Raw genomic sequence first — 23,290 nt, forward strand, 5'->3', positions numbered from 1 at the left:
TCGCACGAGCCTCGTCACACGTCTCGGCCAATCATACGTCACGGCCTCCAAAACCAGACGAACACTAACGCATAAACAAAACGCGACAGACAAACATTTCGCAGAAACCACACCACACAAACAAAATAATAAACAGTCAAAGTCCTAAACAACGAGATTTGGCCGAGGAAGACACACACTTACAGCGCCTCTTTTCCCTGACTTGTTGCATTCGTTAGTCAAAGTCCGTTCACGCACTCCATCCCCAAGGAACATTGACAGAATGGCGTAAATGCAGGCTAGCTGGTGGATAAATTCCATGATAGGCAAGCCTGAGCGATTGTGTTTTGTTTACGTGTCTTGCCCATCGCTCAGGCTTGCCTATCGTGGAATTTATCCCTAAGGAAACTCACTTTCACGGCGAAGATGACCACTATACAAAAGATCAATTCATTCAAGGACGACAGGCGCATTGGGTACGCCAGAGGAGTAACAGAACACAGAAGGGGGTATGAATGGAGCAGCGTCCCTGAGTGCAGTGGGAATATTTTCACAAAAAGATAAATATCACGTATTGTTTTATGAAATCGATCAACCTGTGGATAAAAGAAAATATTGTGCGATGTTGGGATGTGTGAGGCAGCGTTGCCTTCCCACTTACTTGTCTCTGAAGTACCGATAAGCGATAACTGTATCATGGCGCTGTATGTTTTCAGTTTACTGGTGAATTAAAGATGACGTGGTTCCATTACGACACGTTCTAAAAGCTGGTGGAGCTTCTTGATCCAACACAGCAGGGTGCTATAAAAGCATATTGATGTCAGCCTTATGCATGGAGATGCTTAAATCCAAATTTAGTGTATACATATATGAGCTGGGCTACGATGCCCGTCATACCCAACAAAAAGGAGTTGCGCTTCAGTTTTACAGATTCTGCTCCGGTGCTGGCCAGTTGGTCTTCCGCTTGTTGTACCAAGTTGTGCGCACTATGTATGAAGCGCTTTCCTGACCAGCTCGCGTGGTTCAAAGGATAGCGTGCTGGCCATGTCACGTCGAGACTGGGAGGTACCCGAGTTCGAATCCCGGTGCCGGCTGTGCTGTCCTGCTCTTCTCCTGGGTTTTCCTCAGATGCTTTCAGATATTGTCGGCACAGTTCACTTAGAGTCGGCCGAGGGACGCACGTTCCCTCAGGGCGACGTTGCCCACCTCTTTGAGGTCGAACAACGACGAGCCCTTTCACCACCATCACGCTTTCCTTTCTTTTTCTTTTCTTTTGTGTGCAGCAGCAGAATGTCAGCTTGTACAAAATGCGTCGGGAGGATGGACAATGGATGACAAAGGACACAGTTAAATATTGGGTAATACATGTTAACAACGAAGCATAGGAAAAACGATCCGAAACGCCGAAACATATGTTTGTGGCTGGGATGTAACCGTTACCCTCAGAATATCATCTTTATAAAGGATTTTCCTTGTTATTGTCACATCTTATTCATGATTTGGTGTTGTAGGTTCAGCTGGATCTGTTTCGTATTTCACATTAACGCAAGCGATATTTGGAGCACGCGAATTCATGCTGGGCTGCACCAGACACTCGGGCATCCCAAGTGTAACTTCCTCAGCAAGTCGAGCTGAAAAACTAGGAACTTCAGAAGAAACCTCACAAAATTCAGCCACAAAGCTGCATTTAAAGCATCACCATTAGAGAAGCAACGCACTGCTCTCCAATGAAGAGCAGTGTGAGCAATGAGCCTTCGATTTTCCAATGCAGGCATCCCACGGCGGTGATATATGCTTTACATATAGTTCTCCCGCTTCGGAGGCAAAATAAATGAACTAATGTCGCCCTCTGTGCTTGTTTATCAACGTTTGTTTATCATGATATTCCTTGCCTGCGCGCCACTGGCGAATTTTCTCACTACCTGCGTGCATCCAAGGAAGTCTCGCGACAGGAAGAGGTCCTCTTTTTTTCATGCGCAACAAATCTGCGAAGTTTTCTTCCTACGGTGTTTGAAAAGCCAACGGTAAGATGCGGTGCAAGGTACTATGTTTGAGAAGAAAGTAGTCAAATCACGCGTTTCGTGCAAAATGCATGGTGCATTACGGTATGTCACCAGGACGGGGGCTTGGACCAGCGCTTCAGTGCATCCCGTGGAGCCTCCTTTACGGGTTGGAATTTTGAACGAAAATGGAACCTCGGAGACCCCAATACTCGCCAACGAAACTCGGATGAAATGTTTCGCTATGAGACAGGCAATGTCCCACTTGCGAACGGATACAAAGCGGTATCTCTCGCACGCACGCACACACACACACACACACACACACACACACACACACACACACACACACACACACACACACACACATATATATATATATATATATATCTATATATCTCTATATCTACTATATATATATCTCTATATCTATATATATATATATCTATATATCTATATATATATATATATAGAGAGAGAGAGAGAGAGAGATACGATCATGAGATAGAGGCCCCAGTGCCACTTGTACGTGATGAGAGATGATTATGGATATGATGCAGGGTCCGGTAATCAAAGCGGTATCAACGGAACATGCTGTACGCGCTTTTCTATTCCTAATGCGTGGCTTCTACCGGAGCATTATCAGGTGAAGCCTGCTTTACGTTTTGTCCCGAATTTCGGGGCATACTACCATGAAAAAAGGAAGTCACTGAAAAGGTCAGCCAGCTATAGGATTCGATCCCACATCTTGTGGATTGCCACTCCAACGCTCTACCGATTAGCTAAGAACCACCTCTCCAGCTAGCACACTTCCCCAACGACTTCCAAGGGTGCGCCATTTGGAGGGACAGACTACCATCCACTCTCTCACTCATTCCATTTTCACTCTTACATGTTTTCCTTACACACACACACACACACACACACAGGACGGTGCGACGCTAGCGCCATCTGTTGAACACGACAGAAAATGATGTTCTGAAGCTGGAGTTCTCTGTCCTTTCTTCTGTGTTCCAGCCTCAGAACATAAATTTCCATCGTGTTCAACAGATGCCGCTTGCGTCGCCCCGTCGTATGAATGTATGTGTGAGTAAAAAAAAACAAAAAAAAAAACATGTAAGAGTGAAATTGGAATGAGTGAGAGAGTGGATGTGGTTTGTCCCTTCAAATGACGCACCCTTGGAAGTCGTTGGGGAGGTGTGTTAGCTTAGCTAATTGGTAGCGCCCTGGACCAGCAATCCAGAATACCCGGGTTTGAGTCCTACAGCCGACTAATATTTTCAGTGAATGCCTTCTTTCATTGTTTTTAGGCGCTTGAGGCATGTGTGTTGTCGTTTCTTCTGTGTTCCAGCGTCAGAACATCAATTCCCACCGTCGTGTTCATATCATTCACCCAATGCAGTGAACTGACATTTCTCTCTCAGGCTTTGTATGTATGTGTCCTTTCTCTGTGTTCCAGCCTCAGAACATCAATTGTCTCATGCCATTTCTCGCTCACTTCTTGCTCTAGGCAGATGAAACTTGGTACGCGGATTGGAAATACCCCTGGCTCTGGTCTCGTCGATCGCCACTGACGTGCTCATTGCTTATTATGGATGGCACACCGCTTTATGTAACATCCACAAAATCTTGACCGTCGAGTGGTTCACAAACGCGATCATGCTGTCGAACGATAGAAACTTTATTCCTCTCTCACGTATTGAAATTGCATGCGTCTATCTCAATTTGCGCGGGAGCTATTGTCTGAAATCTGGACGCCGATGATATTTTACAGCGTCAGCTGAAAACGCGCTTGACGTGACTCCCGCGGAAATCTAATCAGCAATAAGAAGAGGTCTCACTCATACTTGTAAGATAAAACATTTTAGAAAAGAATACATACATCCATCACACTCAGTATAAGAAAACGTGACTTGAAAGACTGGAAAGAGCGGAGAGACAGCATATGATGCGAAGGGTTCCATTACGAAGGCACGACCGGATTGGCCGATAGACATCGTATGATGATCATTCAACCATTGTATCATAAGAACCATTAAGCATAGATTCACTCTGTGAGGCCGACAACGGCGAGCCCTTTCATCAGCACCACCACCAGCATTGATTCACACACAGCTGACGCTGAAAATCGTGTTACGGTTGATTAAGCGTCCCTTCAATTTTTGTCATACTTTAAAGGGTCTGCGACACCTGTATGCATGCGTATTCGGCATATTTTACGTGTCGTAGTTGACGAGACACTGACCCTTGAAAACAGGCCTTCGTTGCGCACTGAAGTCCAATTGATTCTCGTAAGCACGTGAGCTTTCCCAGGCTGTTTCACTGGCGGGGACGACTGTGAGGGCCCGCTGAGTTTCCGTATTCGCGGTGCCGATTTTCTGCGCATCTATAAGGTCTTTTACTGTGAAACTTCAAATGCAAATAGCCCTCTTTTACATTTATCTACCTATCTTCGGCCCAAGTGTCGCTTCAAGTCTGTCATTGCTCATGGCTAGCGCCTTCTACATCATGTTTCATGTGGTTATTGCGGTCTGTGCTCTGGGGCATTTTTCCCATATTCACATTTCGCTATCCTGAAGAATATAGAAATTCACTCATGGTACGCGTTCAGACTTATAGATAAATTGATGGTTGCTGCAGAAACTGCGATGTCTCCAGGCCGTCGGGTTGCCATTGAGAATGGCTCCCTGCACTTTGTCTCCTTTAACTGCGCTTTTACGCCTTCAGAGTTGTAAAAAAGCTTAATGTGACACTGATGGTACTTTGGCCCGCGATCTATCATAGTAAAGCGTCCACGGGGAAGCGCTAGGCTTCCCACTCGAGGATTTCTGATCACTTTCCTGCCTGGGGTACGATGATTCACGCCTCATCATGCTGTGAAGGCTACTATAAGAATGAATCGCTGTGGCTCAATGTATTCCTGATATTCAAAGAGCTATTGCAGGACAAAATCATCAACTCAGAGGATAAGATACCAACGTCAGAGCATAAAGAACACCTTCCTGAGACAAGGGGCGGGGCAATTAACCCTGCCCTCATAGCCACCGGCACTGCGGCAGACCTTTGTTTGAGTTTCCAGAAAACACATTTGAGCTGACGTGCCTCCAGCGAATAATGGGAGTTACGTAGGAGGTGAAGAAGGACGTTGAAACAACCTGCAGATTCTGTGTGCGAGAAATGGAGCACAATTGCTTCTACACAATACACACATTATATTTAGCATGTAGCACTATGTTTCTACACACGTTTTATGTAGGTGCGTCAGAAGTAAGTCTGAGTAAATAATGACGCCGCTTTCAAAATTGCTCCTCCTGCGTGGCAAGTTAGCGGGAACAGTTTTCACCGTCATCAATTCGCGAAATTAAACCCGTGAATAAGAGATTCGTCCACAATCAACCGCTGTTCCACCAACAAAAGGCCAGTTAATAAGACTGAATGTGCAGACTTCCCTGACAGTTTTCGTCCGCATATTGCTTCACGCGGCCTAAATAATTACACAGGTCTTCATTTGTTCATACAGTGATGATTAACGGTTAAGAATTTATGTAACTGTGCGCAAACGTTCGTCGATGCAGGCTAGCCATATCGGGTTTTAGATGAGTGAATAACTAACGTCGTGAGGCAGGGGAAAGCCGGTGTTTATTCAAGTGCTGGACTAACCTCTCGTGGAGAAAGGACATTGACTACGTCATCTCGAAGGCTAAGCGCTGGGGGAATGTGATTCGCCATTTTGCCGGCGTGCGGTGCGCCTGCACCGAACGGGATCTTCTTGTGCTCCACAAAACTCTGGTTCGCGGCTCCCTGCTACACAGCTTGCCCGTATTGCACGGTATATCAGCCACGTCTGAACACAAGCTTCGGTGTACACTGGCACACAGCCTGCGGACGTGCCTTGGTGTCCCGCGCAGCGCTGAGACGCGGATGGTGATCGCCGAACCCGGTGAAATACCTATCGATGTCCTCCGCCGAAGAGAAACCATCCGTCACTATAACGGTTGCTCGCTTACCACCGGCGCCGCCCTGTGGTTCAAAGGCTACGTAGGCGGAATGGCACACACACACCGCACTCTAGAATACACACCATACTATCTGGATGGCACACACGCCGCAACAATAGAACAACCTGCAGTAACGCGCTGTACACAATGACGTTTCAGTTGTATTAACCTTTGTGCTCTTAGTTGTACATTTCCTGCTAGGTGCTTTGCAAACCTATACACGCCCCACACCAAGATACTGGTCATGGAGGATTACGCTGGCCATGTACTTCAAATATTTGATCACATTCCAGTTAAACTGCAGTCATTGGATTACCTCTCTTCAGCCTGCTCCCCTGTCTCAATAACTCTACACACCCATAGCAGAGGTCACATTGATTCTATAGCTTTGTTTCTTGTATTTCTCTTATACTCTTTGGTACTTCATTTAGCAGAAAATATCCAGGGTATACGAGCCGACGTCCAAGAGGTAGTGGCACAACAAGGTACACGCAGTGAAGCGTTCTTGGTTTATTGCATGACACAAGCTTCCATGCAGTAGACTGCATTTCGTCACGTGCGTCGACACGCCTGACGAAATGCAGTCCACTGCATGAAAGCTATAGTGTCATGCAATAAACCAAGAAAGTTTCACCGTGTGAACTTAATTTAGTTAGAAAGTAGACGGCACGTTGATAATAGGCAATAACTTTTTGTTGGTTGGTTGCTCGGTTGATGGCGTCTTAGACTTCTATTCCAGTGACATTCCGAGTTTTGCAGAAGATGGCCGAGACTACTGTGACCATGACAGTGATAAAGAAACATGGGTAGGAGCCTCATAAGATAACAGCCTTCAAATCTGGCGAACGTTCCGTTCTGTTGCGGTGTGTTTTTTCCTGCATGTGGACAGCCGATGTTCCTACAGGCAACATGTTATCCTGTTCGCCACTAGCTTTCCCTCCATAATGTGGAAATGGAAAGGGTCGTTAAAAATGCCATTCCCTCCACATTTTATCAACTCTGCGCTCCTATACAGTAGACATACATCACTTGGAAAGGCGGCTACATTTTACGCCTAACATATTGGGATTGTTTAGAAAGAGACCCCTCCGGTAGATTATCTAGGCTGGTCGTTTAAAGTTTTCATCCGTAGCAAAAGTGGATGTTGCGAAAATGCATGATCTACCGACATTACGGTCTTTCCGAGTTAGACAGAACTGCAGAAAATGTGCTGTGTGAGAAGTTTTATGCTGTAGACCACAAACGCGACACTTTTTCACAAGTGACATTGAAGCGAATTGTAAAGTGTGAAATGACGTCCCCATAAGAGGGAGGGGGGTCTCTGTAAGCTGCTACCTCAAATGCGCTAAATCGTTTTTCACGGGTTCATTCGTTATGGCACGCTGCAAAAAATATAAAAAAATCAAATAAAATAATAATAAAGAAAGTAAGAGTTAACTGGGGAGTAATTACAATTTCTAGTCCTCTCGATTGCGATTACTCCTCATTTTAGTCCCATGAGCCCGGAATTTACTCCCCAGTAGTGCAAATAGTCCTTAAACTTGGTAGATGGTCCTCTGAATGCGGCAGGGTAGCCAGAAAAAATATTTCTGGTGCGTTTCTATGGCAACGTCACTTGGGGGAGGATTATTTCAGCCTAGTTTCCCTCCACCTATGCACTGTCAAATGTACGGTTTCGTGGGAAGGGCGGTAGAACCCACCTTTCTGTCTACGCCACTGCTTAATGCAGTAATCTACATAAACATGTGCTCTGCAGGAATGTGTCTTTTTTTTATTCATAATCATACATCGTCATAAGGCATTGCAGTAGGAAGGAAGTCAGTTACCGTAAGGCACAATTGAAAAGAAACTGATAACACGACACATATTCAACATTATTCAGTATCGCTCCTGCACAGTTGTTTATAAAATAAGTCAACACTAGGCTGCTTAACTACAGAGCTAGACAAGCGGTTCCAGTGTTTTACCGTCCAGGGGAAAAAAGAAAAGGATCAGGATCATGAGCATGATCAATCCTTGTCGACCTGTATGTTGGTGTTTGCAGATACTTCGAAGAGGTCAAAATGGTTTGGTCGTAATAAATACTCTACAAAAATTTTAGACAAATGTTTCTTGTACGTGTTGACAGTAAAGGCCATTCTGGCATGGAACATGGCTACATAATTAAGCAGTTTTCTGCCTACAGAGTAAAACATAGTGGTTCTTGTTTGACAAATTCCGCCTTATGCATGCCACAAGATTTTATATTACTCGAGATGTCATGGTTTAATTGAAAGTCAAAGTCAATCATGCACAGGGTTTGTGTACATAAGGTTTGTGAGGGCAAAGCGTGAAGTGCAGTCCCCACTTAGCACTTTGCATGCACTTAGTGCCCAAATGAATAAAGTGACTCGTGACAAATGGATCACACTTGTGGTTCCACAACCTCCATAATATTTCTAATCCAATTCGACTTCATTGGAAGTGTGCAATATCACTACGCTCGTGGATATTCCCAGGAGTTTGGTCCCGGGAGCGTGTTGGTGTTCCGTAGGGGGGGGGGGGGGGGGTAGCACCCATATTTGCAGCTTTTCTGGCTTTTTTTGCGTTTCTGGCAAACAATTTGGAGGGGTGTTGCAATATTTTGGGGGGTGTCTTAGGGGGTGTAGGGGGTGCTGCGAAAAATCTCCTACAGTATCCTTCGACGTTCGTTATCAGAAGGTGCGACGTTACAACACAAAATTACACCCACAAGTATTCATGCAGTCTTCTTCAGTCAAAGGAATACCATTCAAATGTCTTCGATCAACAAACTCAAGTCTCTAGAAAGTTGCCTCCAGCATTTCGTACCTTTGAACACCACCGCTTTCGACACCGAAAAAAAGTAGTCAATGCACATATGGCATTCGAATGCCCCCACCTCTCGTCGTGAAATGCGGTCCACACTGCAGGTTCATGGAGCGGCTGCTGTGGAACGGGTGAATTCATTTACAGGTTCTGCACGCAGTTGACACTTTATTGCCACTTGACTCCGTATCGTGGTTCCACTAAAAAATAGTTTCCCTGTTGTGGTTTTGAAGTGGCACTGTTTTAATTCTCTCCTCACTATCTGCAGGATGTGCTTGCTATAAGAGATAACGTGGGTCATTGGCCAGGAATATGTAGACAACCTCAAAGTTAGAGTTGCGCATTTCGTACAGAAGCACCAACGCCCGCTGTTCAGCAGAGCTGTCACAAGCCCTTGGCCCTTAATTTCGTATCCCGCAAATAGGACCCAACTGGTGGGAGATGCCTCCGAAATAGGGCCCGCAGATCTGAGCGGCAGGAAGGTAATCGCTAAGCGCATAACGCGAGCGCAATTTTAAAGCCCCAGGCGACGTTGTCAGTTCAGTGAAATGACCGTGCTTAGACTTTGCACTCTCCGGAGTGCTCCTTGCCTACGAGGGCAGCATTACATTGGCAGAGCCTTGATTAAATCCACGGTTGGAGTAAACACGGGGGTCCTTTTACTACCGATGCTGGACATTTCCTTCATCGTTGGTTGGTGGGCTTTTATTTCCGAGCGGTATAGCAATATGGCGGTATGCTTCTCGGGGAATCGCGCCGACCTCATAGGGAACTGCGTCGATATTTGCCTTAGAGGGTTTAAGGAAAACCCCCGGACGTCACAGCCTGTTTCCATGACACAAATCTGCGTCACCTCCGAGTCCCGGCGCAGGACGTCTGGGCGTTCTTTTAAGGGGTTATTAAAATGGCGTAGTCTCGAAGGCCTATTGCGTTGCACATCAAAGTGGTTAGAGAAAGTAAGTGCCAAATATATTGGTGGAAATGCAAGGAGAAGTGCTTAAGATGACAAACTAAAATGAATGACACAGTTTCCGTTCTCTCAATGTCTCCATGTCACAGCTAGCACACACTATGCCCGTAGTGAGTTTCGGTTACTTCCCCGTATGTAAGGAGTACAATGAAATAACGATAAGGCTAAAGCTATCTTTAAAATGCCAAGCACGACGTGAAAGGAACTGTGACTCGTATTACGGTGTTCAAACGATTCCATCAACCGTCGTTTCATTCACTTTCGTTCAGCCGTCGCACCTCAGCAAACTAAAGTACGTTGACCAAAAGGGGAACGCCACACGACAATTGGCCAGCGGGCTTGGTTGACTGACTGAGGAATAAAAATATGGATATGTGAGTCCAGACAAAGCAGGTTTCCATTCCGGGCACTCGAGCGATTCTTGTGAAGCCCTTCCCGCGCCATTATATTATATGGGGTGCGTCACGTAAGACTGACCAGAATTTTCTTAAATTCGTGGTTTATTTTTCTTTCGGAAAAGTCGTTGAATATATCTATTCCCGATGGAGCCTACTCAACGGTCGTGGTGTGTCAGTAATTAGTGCAGCCGTTACTTGACTCTGATAATTAACCTTTATAATTAGTCAAAATAGGTGACCACGGAATTGCAAAGTTGTAGGCCTCAACCCCGAGGAGTCTCCTCCGCTGGAATTGAAACCGCAGCGGTTTTCTGTGCTCTTGTAAAAAATACGCGAAAATGCAGAACCTTTGAGCGTGGCGCGAAATTGGCCGCCGATTCTTCCTATCCACCTTTCGGTATCACCCTTTCTCAAGTTACATCAGGCTGACTGGAGGGATATGAAACAATCCTCGCATGAATACAGTCATTAATTTCACTGATCCACTAAAAATATCCCGTGAAAAGAATGAAAATTGTCATGTGTTGCGATAGTGTATAAACATCGTTTTCATAGAATTGCAAAGAACGAAACGTTGAAACAAACTACTTAGTGTGAATTTAGTCTTCTTTTTCTTTTTTCTTTTTGTCGTGAGTGTATAGTCGTAAGCAAATAAAACTAGTGGTGCAATATTCATTTTGAAGAGCCACGCACGTATGCAGCTTTTGTGAACGACATCGTATTCGCGATCCAGAACGTGACCCTCAGGAGGATGCAGGAAAAAATGGCACTTAACGTACATATATTTATAAGCTAAGTGACGTGTTAGAATGGTGCACGGTTTACAGTATACGCCAAGTACAAATGAAAATTACTCGAGACCAGCATCCTAGGCAGGGCAAATAATCACTCTAGGTAAAATGGGTTATAATAAGTTACAGTGAACCCTGGTTATTATGACCATGGTCGTTCCCGAAAATTTTGGTCATAATGCGGAATTGTCATATTAAAGGGGGAGATTTGCAGAGGTTTCACTGCATTGTTCCCCAGGAGTATGGTCGTAAAGCGCGTATGTCAGATTATCGGGGGTCATATTAACGAGGGTTCACTGTATACCCTTCTGGCAACGATGATGACTTTGGAATCCGGCTATCCAGTAGAGCGAAACCTTTCAAACTGGAAGGAGAGGCGCTCCTTCATCCAGCCTCCTTGTAGGCTCCTCGTAAGGAACTCGTATACATACCAGCTCGCGTAGCATACTGGTTAGGATGAACACCTTTCACGCCGAGATTGACTGACGGTGGCACAGTTCTCGCGAAGTCTGCCCAGGACGCATACTAACCCCCTTAACCACCTTAACCTGCTTCGCGGCGCTAACATAAAAGAAGAAAGAAACGAAAAACGTTGTATAATTTTTGCCGTTTCAAGTTTTTCATTTTATTTTTATTTATTTTATTTATCTCCGGGTTTATTTTATATTGCGCATCTTATTTGCGTAGCAGCGAACAACTTATGAACATTATCTTGCCAAGGCTAGACCCAGAAAGGGTCGAACCCACAGCTAAAACCACGATAGCCGTCTAACATGTCACCAGGTGTCGCTTACAGGGCAGTCTGCAAAGTTTTTGAATTAAATAGCAAGTTCAGTTTGTCCTGTGAACGTGGCCGGAAACCTGCGGGCACGACTCCCGGCGGCTTTTTTTGACGAGGCAGGCTGGCGTAGGAGGGAGGGCGTTCATCCAGCCTCTCCTCTTCTGCACTTTGCGCCCTCTAGGAACCTTCACCTCTTCCCCGCAGTAACCACCGTGTCACGAGCATTCGGTATTCACATGGCTTTGCTCATGGAGTAAAAAAATGTGGCATCATCCTTCCTCGTAAAAGGGGGCACTAAACAGCCCGACGGACATTCTCCAATTGTTGTGTTCCATGAAGGAACGTGGCTCACGATATCCAAATATGAAATTCTATTTACTTCTAGCGAGCATCTTTACCACGAAACGATGGCATTGAGTCTTCTTCATCCTTGGAACGGGGTCACGTCACAACGTTCCAACATATAGCAACACCGCATTCCATGCGCCAGAGGTGGGGGAGAGTTTCGCTCTCCTAACCAATGACCGGCCCCACTGAGACAAGCTGCAGCTCGTGAAAGAACTGGTTGCGGAAACACCGCGGTGACCTTGCGGAGCAATACAGCACTCAAAACATAGTGCGCCCATGAAATGGAACATTGCGGGTTTTTGATACGGTTTGAAATGGCTATGTTGAGATTGACAAGTGGCAAGTTGTTTAGAATTGACCTCACTTCTCGATATTACAACAAAGTCAATGTATAAGAGTTCGGCGTTTTGAATTGTTCACGGTGGTCGGCATCAAAATGACGTGTGGCTATTGTCGCCACAGGGTATTGCAGAGCGGGGCATAGCGCGAAAGGGTGCAATAAATATTCGGTTAAGTGCACATCGGTTAAAAAGTGCTCCTCGTATACCTGTTTATTGCCTGCTTGGGTCCGGTTTCAAGCCTTCTGAGTCAGTACTGGCAGTCAACGTGCTACGTTCTGCTAATGTGTGTGATGTCAACCACCGCAATACGTCCGTACATTGTGCGAAATGTTGTGTACTCGTTGCTGTTATCCTGCGGCAAAAATACACAGGCAAACGTCCCAATGCCTCAATGACAAGCTCCACCAGCACCGGTCAAGAATCATCATTGCCTTGGAAAATATCCCCTTAATCCTGAGGGACCACTAGTGCTCTTGCCCTAAGTGTTCACCCTTGCACCAAGACACTGTGGTTTCGTGGAACCACCCTCCTCGGCTCCCGCGTGAAATCACGGGAGCCACCCTTATCGGACTCGCCTCTAACAATGCGAGCCAGAGATCTATGACACTTTTACGTGAAGAGGTCCCTTTTGTTGCCAAGGGCGCCCCGCGAAACTGTCGTGGAGCGAAGCTGTGCGACTCGCAGCACCAATTGTCATGAATTTGATCGTACATTGTTACTGCTACATCATGAACGTATCTTTCAGAGCCTGTTATGTCCCAGCGCCTGTTAAATTTCCGGATGTAGTTCCGTATCGGGACCACACGGTTTGTTTAATGATGGAAGATTAACACAAAGAAGATGTGTTTTGGCCTCAAACAGGAACAAATAAGGTATGCAATTAAACAAGAACGAGCGTCGTATATTGTGTGAAACGAACAAAAATTAAATTTCATCGCCGGTTTCTTCAAGATGATCCGCCATGTTTGCTGAGGTTTCCAGGATCCAACAGAGCCCAACCCGAACCCAAACCGAACACCTCGAACCCGGTCGAACTCAAACTGACCTAACCACACTGAAGTGAGCTGAAATAACCCTGCCCAACGACTCTACCTATTGCAAGATGGCACCTTCCGAATCCGTTAGGCTTAGCATTGCCGTGTTTCTCTCGCGTTAGAAGTGCTTCAGATTGTGTTGTTCAAGTGCATGTAAAAGATGTTCTAGACCTCACAATTTTATAATTTTTATATTTGTGGATTCAGTATATGATCTTCTTTCACTTCTATGCAATATTTACATTTCAAACGCTTTCATTGATTTTTGAAACCGAGTGGTCCCGATACGAAACCCAAATTTCCTTGGAACTGTTGAAGAGTGATCTAATTTTACAAGCTACGCAATGCACTCGCACTACATGCACATTTAAGTCCATTCGAATAAACTCCGCCGCCGAAAGATCGTTTGCCATTACCACAGTGCAATCACAGGGCTTTTGAGACACCCAGTAAGGGTCGACGTAAGATGCTGCGAACAGAGTCTCACAACAAACGTTTTCTTTTCGACAAATTTGGTCGTCACAGTCAACTCCTTCGCAAGACGCGTAGTTGCCATGTCAATGTACGTTTTCCGTCTACTTTTCAAGCTGGAATGCCCTGTGTTTTTGCTCTCGCCCACCTCATTGCGGGTGAATTAGATGGCCTTTCAGCGCAGCAGTCTAATGCGCAGGCATATTTCCGGCGTCACTGATGCAGTGCTTTCTCTTCCGTGAAAGCAATGCATCAGTATGTTATTGTCGTGTCAGTGACTTCATTTCATCATTTCATTTCATTTATTCATACTACTTGCTTACAAGTAAGCCTAACGAACATGGAACACGGTGTAGTATAAAATGTTTCGACTTGTATACAGCTACTAGTTTGTTGTTTCTCAGCCCACACCTTCACATTTCAGGAGCTACGCAACGCCTGGGACATTCGACGATTTGGACCTGCAGGTTCTGGACAACATTCTCTGGAGCTATGACCGAAGAATAACGCCAAGTCATCACCTCAGTGAGTCACTGAAAAATGTTTACAAAATCATGGTCGGTCCATCGGTGGATCCAGCGGAAATGCGTTAGCATTAGAACTTGAAAACCATTTGGGAACTCCCCTACACAACGGTACACGACCCTTCACAAACACTACACAACCCTTCGCACGACCCTACACAAAGCTAACGCAAGACAGCATCTACAGCCAAAGGACCCTTTCGGCGATCCAGCTTGGCAGCGCCATCTCGCAGCCTTCTTGTATTGCATACTGCTAGGATGAACTCCTATTTGACGTGTCCATCTCCCAACAATTTGTCCCTATTATACCCTGAATGCTAACTATTAATAGAGCCCTCTAGCAATCTGCAACAGATCAGTCCTTCTAAAAAGATCTCTCATTGCTCGCCGCCGCTGCACTGCGGAGTGCCGACGCAGTGTTGCCAAATCTCATTTGCAGGAAGTCGCTAGTGGCGTCCCGAAAAGTCGCTAAAAGTCGGTAAAATTGAAACTGAAAGTCGCTGAAAAAAGTCGCTGCCGCTGCTGTGTCCTTTCTGTTCTTTGCACGTTGTGAAAGAATGTGATGACAGACCTGGTAGCGGTCGTTCACCGTGGAGTGGAGCATGGACTGGACAACTACACGGTGCGAAGGTTTGCAGCAGACTGGTTTAATGCGTGTGGTGTTATTCGCCGCGTGCCAGGGTAACCGTGCACCCAGCATTATCGTTGCCGATAGGGTGCACTACAAGTACCCCCCCCCCCCGCCCCGGTCTCCCCGGCGTTAGCGTCGTTCGGGGATCCCTGGCCGCGTATCTTAGGATGGCCCAAGTTCAGAGGATTGCGTAGTCAAGTCTGGCGTGTGATCATACCAAGTCACATGCTTGGGGATGGTGAGGGTGGAAGTCGCGAGTGTCACCATAGTATCAGCCGCATAAAGCGGAGCACAGGCGGCTTCGACGCAGGCGAGTTTTAGCCGGTTGATGGTCACGGTTTCGTTACGTCTGTTGGCGTCAATTACAAAAGTCTTGTCAGTGCGACGTAGAACCTTGTGCGGGTCGGAGTATGGAGGCTGCAGGGCCCGTCGCACCGTTTCGGTTCTCAAGAAAACATGCGTGGCACTGCGGAGGTCCGGGGAGACGTATGACTTGGGCAGCTGGAGTTCACGCGTTGGCGTCGTTGCCGATAGGGTGCACTGCAGACCTACCAGGATGTTTCAGAGAATGAGCGTGCGAGATTGCTAAATGAGGACATGACAAAATGAGTCTGAGTGGATGAGAATGAGAGAAAGTAAATGAAATTCGGAACCTTGAACATCTTCTGCAGAACATTTTCTCGTTTTTTCATCGGAGGCACCGAACGTGATTTGTTTATTGTTTGCAAAAGGTTCCGATGCCTTCTCTTCTTTCTGAGACCTAATGTGCTTCTTTGTGTCTGACAACCTCGTATAAATCTCACACTTGCAATAGATGGACGAGGCCCTTGTGTCACAGTCTTTGACTGGATGCAGCTATCCCTTGAATACAGCATCACCAAGCTCTTGCAGTATTTCTGCTCTTACTTACGAGGCGTTTTGGAATAGCACTTAGCGTCTGGTCCACGTGCCGCATCAGAAAAGGGACAAACTGGAAACAACTTTTGAGCTGTTTCTAGTTTGCCCCCTAGTGCTGCGAAGAGCAGGAACGAAACTCCACAACGCTGGAGCTCTCCGTGATATGGGACCAGTTGTGGCCACAGAAAGGTGGCGCGATTTCATATTATTCTTCGCCAGAGCTTGTTGTCCACTGAAATGTGAAATGTGACGATTCTTCCTGACTTCGTGAAGGAATACGGGTGTCGCTGCAAAGTCGATGTGCATATAAAAAACTGTGCCGAAAAACATGCGCCAATCCTAAATGCAACATTTTGTCGCTAGTCTGACCCCAGAGTCTGCGACCGGGAGTCCCCGCACGCCGCGGTTGTCCCGTGGCCGCATCACGCGTCGCACTCTCCACGCGCCCTCTCCTTCCCCCTCCACCCACCGCGCATGCGCACCGCGCCGAGTGGACAGACAGACCACACCGCGATTCTTGCGTAGCGAGGATTATAATGCTAACGCATTAATAATTGAATGTTTGGTTCACACAACTCACAGCGGCTCAACGTTTTGTATTTTTAGACGTGCTGACGAAAGGCAAATCTGCGCCTTCGCGAGCGAGCGCACACACAAAAACAATTGCATTTGATTCAGCAAATTCGCCGGAGAAATGAACCCGGAACGACTCGCCGTTCCCTGTATATTTCTGTTTTCAAAATTTCTGGTATCCGAGATAGCGTCGACATTTCTCAAGAATTGCAGACAAGAGGGAAAAGACATTGCGAGCTATTCCAGCCTTTTTGTTTGTGATTTTTGTCCCTGTAGTTTTGCTTCAAGTGTTTCAAATGTAGTTTGTTCTGCCCATGTCGTTCGACTTCTTTCAATATTATTCGTCCATCGCCATGGATGCAGCTGTTGTTGTTCTGCGAAACCGCCTTTCCGACTGAGAGAGTTTCACGTCGCCTGATATAGCAAAATGCAGCCACACGCCACATTCTGCGTGTTCCCTCCGTGCGCTCCCATTACCTCAGCATCGGGTATCCCAAACAGTCGCTCAATTACATTACTTCTCCTCTTCTCGTTTGTGTTCATATTTCACCGTGTGTTGTTTTCTGCCTGTTCCTGATGCAATGTTCTTGTTCACTTTGGTTGACACAAAGGCCATCGAAAAACAAAAAAAGAGAGAGAACGAAAGTTTAGGTCGTGTTCTTCCGTAAAATTTTCTTGTGCTCTTGGGCACACCGTGGTGAGTGCACAATGGAGTTCTAAGTACGGTAAGCAGATTATCGTGTGCAGGAATGGAGTCTTTTTATGAGCATAGAGTATGAGGCATAGAGTGGAAGAAGCGGCGCATACTTGTGCGCTCATTTTCTGTAGCATACTCGAGGAGTCGAAGAAATACTTAGTTATATTATTTAGTTAGATAATACTGCCAGCCTCCCCTGGTCGAATGATGTGGTAGAGAGGATGGAAGCATGAACGTGCTGCATACGCACATTACACACATATTTCACATACACATCATTCGACCCAAGGGGTAGTCTAGCAAACGTTACACATTTCGATCGCGTTGTAAATAATGGAAGACGGGGTTTGGCCCACCCCAGACTTTGCAGGCTGATGGCGTTGCAGGCTGATAGTCTGAAGTGTTATTGATATTTTTTGTAAGCGCTATGGTCATGTAGAAATCAAATTAGAAATCAAGCAAAATCTCGCCTGATTCATTTTCACACATGCGGCGCTGCCTACAGCAATGTGACATGCCCATCCTGATGTTATGCACCCATCCTCTTGTTCTGTATGTTGGTACCACCTGCGTGTGGTGAAATGAAAATGAAGCGCACACAGGAGAAAATGGCGGCTTTTGAATGAGATTGGCAATAGAAATTGCATAGAGTGAGATTTTGCTTGATATTTAGTTTTTCTTCTACAGGGCCATAACGCTCACAAAAAATTGCAACAAAACTTTAGACAAATGGCTATCAATCCGCAAAGCTCGGGGTTGTAGAATATTGCGTTACACACGGAACACTGGTTACATGGACCAACCTTCTTTATTCCCAACTCAAGACAGACAAAAACACAAGCGTTACACGGAGAAACACACACACATGCTCGGTAATATGATTCTGCACGAGGAGGCTTCCCTTTCCGGTTGCACGAGACGGTCACATTCCTTGAAGGGTTGGACCCTGTGCGGTAGGAGGCTCCGCGAATCCGTTTTTTAGTCTGTTTAACGTTCTATACAACGACCGCTCCCGTACTCAGCCGAGGGCTAATTAGTTGATTCCCCAGTTGAAAACGATATAACGTTTGTATGGCGCGCCTCCAGCCTCGTGCCAGCAAACGTCCTCCTGGCAGCATAATCGTACAAGCTCGCACTTTCGCACCTCGTGCACGATGCACATCCCTTATACGGCAAGTCTTCCAGAGGTGTGTTGGCAGCCGATCTTCCTGCGTCGTAGCTCCTGCAGGTATTCCCGGCGTCATCTCCGCCAGAAGCGCTTCGTCGACACAAGTGGACTTGTTGAAGATTGCGGTGGCAAGTACGTCAGTTTGCGCCCGACTATAAAAATGCTAGGGCGAAAGAGGTTCTGACCTCCCCGCATCGGAATATAGGAATGTAAAAGAGCGGGAGTTAATGATGACGGCCTCTGTCTCTGTGAGAACGGTCATGAGCGCTTCGAAGTTGAGATACTATCTTCCCAATACTTTACGTATGGCTACTGTAACAGATCTCACCATTAGTCCCCAAAAGCCACCCCACCAAGCGGCTCGCTCTACAATGTATCGCCATTTGATTCGGTGGCTGGCAAAGTATGCCTGTATTTCTGCTCCCAGGATGTTTTGAAAGAAACTTTGCGAGGTCCTTCGACGCACGTTTACACGCCAGCGCATTGTCCGTGTAAATTGTGCTGCACATGCCTCTTCTTCTCACAAAGCGTTTGAAGGGACTATCGCATCCGGAAAGGTGTGTATGAGACCGATACGGTAATGTTCGGCATAGTTGCATAGTCTAGTTGGCCAAGTTTCTCTTCCGAAAACAGCTTACTTATTAAATAAACGAGTTTTAAAGATTCGCACTCACTTTGTAGCTAAGTTAGAATGACGTAAGCCGGGCACACGAATGGGAGCGCAGCGCAGGTGATTGTCTCCGAGGTCAGGTCGATCGTTTGCTCCGCGTTCGCCTCGCGAGACCTCGGTAAATATGTCGACATTCTCTCACCAGTGTGGGTGCTGACATGACTATGTTCTGTGGAATGCGGTGTTACGCTCCTTACTGTACAAAAAGTCTCCCTGCCCCGTTTGTTGTTGTTCGTGATGTCAACGCACACCATCCCTTGTGGGGTAGCAGAAAGGTTTGACAATCGCGGCAAAATCTGAGCGGATGTTATAGAGGATCTGCGACTTCATCTCCTCAATGATGGGTGAGGGGTGGGGGTGGGGTGCGGAATATGTTTTTTAAGAAAAAGAAAGGAAAGGTCTCAATGATGGGTGTTCTACGTTCCTCGGCCGGTGTTTTAGGGCAGACTCTCTAGACCTTGACTCTAGGCAGACTCTCTAGACGGTTGGCCTGGACGGTCGGGGAAGTGACCACCTTCTCATCTTTATTGGTTTTCAAAAAATTCACTCAGAAGCAACGGCATAAAGTTGTAACGATTACGGATTCGTCAGCCTTTCACGCCTTGTGTTCCTCCAGCACCCGACATGACCTCTCGGCAGACGAGATGGCAGGAGGCATCGAGGATGCCCTTCGTTCATCAACCAAGGATGTTAAAGTCGTTCCTAGACAACTCGGCTCATACCCTAGGGTTGAGCAGCTGTGGGTATACCGTCGATGCGCTGAGCGCACAGCTCGTTGAACTGGGTTGCTCAAAGACATCCAAGAAGCCCGCCGCGCGAGCAAGGCAGTCACTAAGGAACTGGCTGCGGTTGATCGTAAGCGCGGGAGGCAGTTCTGCGGATCGTTGTCACCTTTTGACAGCCCTGCCAATATCTGGCATGTGGCAAGAATTTCAAGCGAACCTCCCACGAACCAGGATCCGTTAGGTGCGCTTGCGTTGTGACGGTCCGAGTTTTTTACAAAATCGGTTTCACAGACTTTTTCCAATTATCTAGCACCAAAGGGACAGCGCGCTCTGTTACTTCCAAGCGGTTGCGAGAGCTCGTGTTCCCCCACAGTTGAAAACCATAAAACTTTAGTTAGCATGTGCGCAGTGTCTCTCCGAGGGAAGGGTGACATCTGCTCCCCCTTAGACAGTGTTGTTTTCCCCTAGAGGCGGCTTTGTGTAGAAGGCAGCATAACTGTATGTTAACGGAAGCAGTGGCAATTACAGCGTTCTTAGAATGCAGTCTCGGACGCACATGTGTTTTTGGTTTGGCGTACGTGAGTGACCCGGGCTGTGTCATGGCGCGGGAAGGTTATATAAACCATGGGTGACTTCGAGAGAGGGAGAGAGTGGGACAGTCGCCGAAACAGACAATCGCAGTTTACGTCGAGGGTCCGAACCAGCGAACAGTCATCAAGACGTGATCCAGAGCGGGAGCCCGGACGGATGCCCGGAGGGAGATGGACGACGGCGGCGCCTTGATGCCTGGAACCCACCTTCGACCTGAGGGTTCGTCCCCGAAGTCTCCTTCCACCTGCGCTGACGTCCGGGCAACCGAAGTTACGACCAAGAGGCCCAGCTGGCGGTGACTGACCGGAAAGAGGTGCACCCGACGACGATGTGGCGAGCGAAGAGACGGATCGACGAGGGCGGTAGCCGAGCTCCTGGGACCGAGCCTCCAAGTGGGACGGTAGGCCTGCCGCCAAGCCGCCGTCTTAGCTATTGTTTGACCCGGCCGTGGACCAAGAATGGAGACCAGAGCGGATGAAGATCGACGGAAGCAGCAACCGAAAGCCGCAGCATGGAAAGCCGGCCGCGTAGGTCACTGCAGAAGTCGTCTTCAGAGCTCGTCTGCCACGCCATCGTCCATGGCCTGGTGAAGATGTGGTGTCGTCGGGGTGCGCAAAATCAGGGTCAGTCACTCTTGCCGCTTGTTCTGTCTGCCTCGTTTGTACATGATTCGCGCATTCATTTCCCGCGCGTTTTTGTATACTTGTTCATTTGAAGTATATCATGCGATATAGTTAAGTTGGGTCCGCTTTATCTCACGTGTATCATTGTCGCGATTCCTGTAATCTTTCATGTAAAGTGAATAACACCGTTGCAGTTGAGCTTTCATTAAATCACGTTTTGTTGTTGTTAACGAAGTGTGTGATTGTCATTCCTTCTCGCCTCTGCGGGTGCCCACGTTGAGTGTATCCCCTTTTCTTCGGTAATTTTGTGCTCCGTCCCCCTTGCGGCTACGGCGAGGGACGTCACAGCGTTATCTTCCTCCAAGTCCGAAGCGGAGGTGGCTCAAGCCTTTTGCAACACCATTGCCGCTTCTTCGAAGGCTGCAAGTACAACGTGGTTTTCTTCCCATGTGACTACCTTAGTCGAACGGATTCAAGCTGCGCCTGTTTATTTATTTATTTGCCCTTTTGTTATTTCTTTTTCTTTCTTGTTTACATTTTTTCCAATAACTCGGACATGGATATAGATTTCTCACTGGTCGAGTTCAGAAGCGCGCTGCCAGTGTCTCGGGTTCGGTCCTCTCGCCGGATAACGTCACCTATAGGGCTCTCCGTAACCTCGATCAGAAATGTGTGAAGTATCTGCTTCGGTGTGAAGTTCGGTGTGAAGTTCTGCACCGTTTCGGCTCCATCTCGTCTTCCCTCTGCCCCACTTGTGGAGTGCACGGCGACCTCTGCCACGTCATCCTGGCTCGTGGGCAATATCACCACGAGAGTGCACGAATGGAAGTTTCTATGCAACGTATTGACAAGCGGTCGTTCAACCTCGAGAAGATCCTCGGACCGTAGTCGAACGCTGCCCACGAAATGCAAGGCCTTCATCTTCTTGCGAAGCACTTGTTCTCCACTGGTCTGGTGACAGCCCTCTGAATGCCCCCATCATCATCCCCTCATCCGTTCTCAACGCGCAATAGGGCAGTGTACCGCCTCAGCGGCGATGAATCACCCACATCATTATCATCCAATGTAGGTCTGTGTGTGTGTGTGTGTGTGTGTGTAGAAACACATATAACGTTAACCAGAAACAGCATTCCATGATCAGATCTCAGACCTCTCCGCGACGTGCGGACGCCATTCATCACTCCCACCAGGCGGTCAAACGCCAAGGTCTCCCTGCCACTCCCTGATTGGCCTTGTCCAAGTGACTTTGCAGAGAGGGAATTCCGGAATGCTCTCTACATCCGTCGTCTGCTCTTCTCATGCATTACACCAAATTTCACAGAAACAACTCCGCTAATCCGCGTTGGATTTTCGGCGTCATTGTCGGTGGTGAACGAGGAGTAAAAACAAGGAGTAGCTTCGGAATCGACCGTGACGGATGCGATAGTCCCTTTAAACGGTAGCAAAAATGTACACGCTGAGAAGTCACTTACAAGTTCCAAATGGATCGCACGCGTAACTTCACAGGTGAAGACGACTATGTAAGCCTTGTGAGTATCGCCATCTTCACGATAAAGGAGGGGTCCGGCGAAGTCAATTCCGCTTACACGGAACGGCTTGCGCTTTGACACTCGCTCAGCGGGAAGCGGAGCCATGGGCTCCGCCGCGAGTTTTCACGATCCAATAGTCTTCCTGTAGTTGAGCCAAAGTACCCCATTCACCTGCGTCCAGCAGAAGTCTGAAACCTGTCGATGAGAAGGGCAGTAAATGATTGAGCTCACGGAAGAATCAAAGGATGCTTCGTTGTCTCCTTTATGTAGCTGAACCTGCGCCTTCCCAAAACTCGGCGAATCCCATCACTGTCCAGGTATGGGGAGAGGTTGCTGAGACTGCTCTCTGGTTAGAGTGGCTCCGATGTAAGCAACTTTGCAATAGCTTTGGCGAGCGCATCCCTTTGTACGTTAGCCACCCAGTAAATCTATGCCGCGGAATTCTTCGGAAGTGAGTTGTCCCATCTGTTGTTGTTATTGTTGGTTGGTTAAATAACAAGGGGAGGTTGAATTCGCGCAAGCGAATTCTGCTAACTCCCCCCCCCCTCACAAAAAAAAAAAAAAAAACGATACGAGCGCACCGCAAAAGTTCACCGGTGCGAGCGCCACGACCGCGACCACGCAGGACCGAGCGCGCCATTCACATCAATGGATCATAGTAATGTCCACGCACCGTCTAGTATAGGGTTTCTAGTCCAGATTTCTCAATGAAATTGACAAGAGCA

At 47.3% G+C, this 23,290-nt stretch overlaps 1 protein-coding gene across 4 annotated transcripts in view; it reads left to right on the top strand.

The window, feature by feature from the left end:
• Positions 1-23,290, top strand: part of LOC135385982 (glutamate-gated chloride channel-like) — a 310,653-nt gene that overhangs the window by 233,865 nt on the left and 53,498 nt on the right. For all 4 annotated transcript variants that reach the window (XM_064615651.1, XM_064615649.1, XM_064615650.1 and 1 more), the window contains exon 2: positions 14,362-14,462. In XM_064615651.1, coding sequence (XP_064471721.1) covers positions 14,362-14,462 — 101 coding nt within the window. The remainder of the gene's footprint in view (positions 1-14,361; positions 14,463-23,290) is intronic.

Source organism: Ornithodoros turicata, chromosome 2 (genome assembly GCF_037126465.1).
Source record: "Ornithodoros turicata isolate Travis chromosome 2, ASM3712646v1, whole genome shotgun sequence".
Classification (NCBI taxonomy): domain Eukaryota; kingdom Metazoa; phylum Arthropoda; class Arachnida; order Ixodida; family Argasidae; genus Ornithodoros; species Ornithodoros turicata.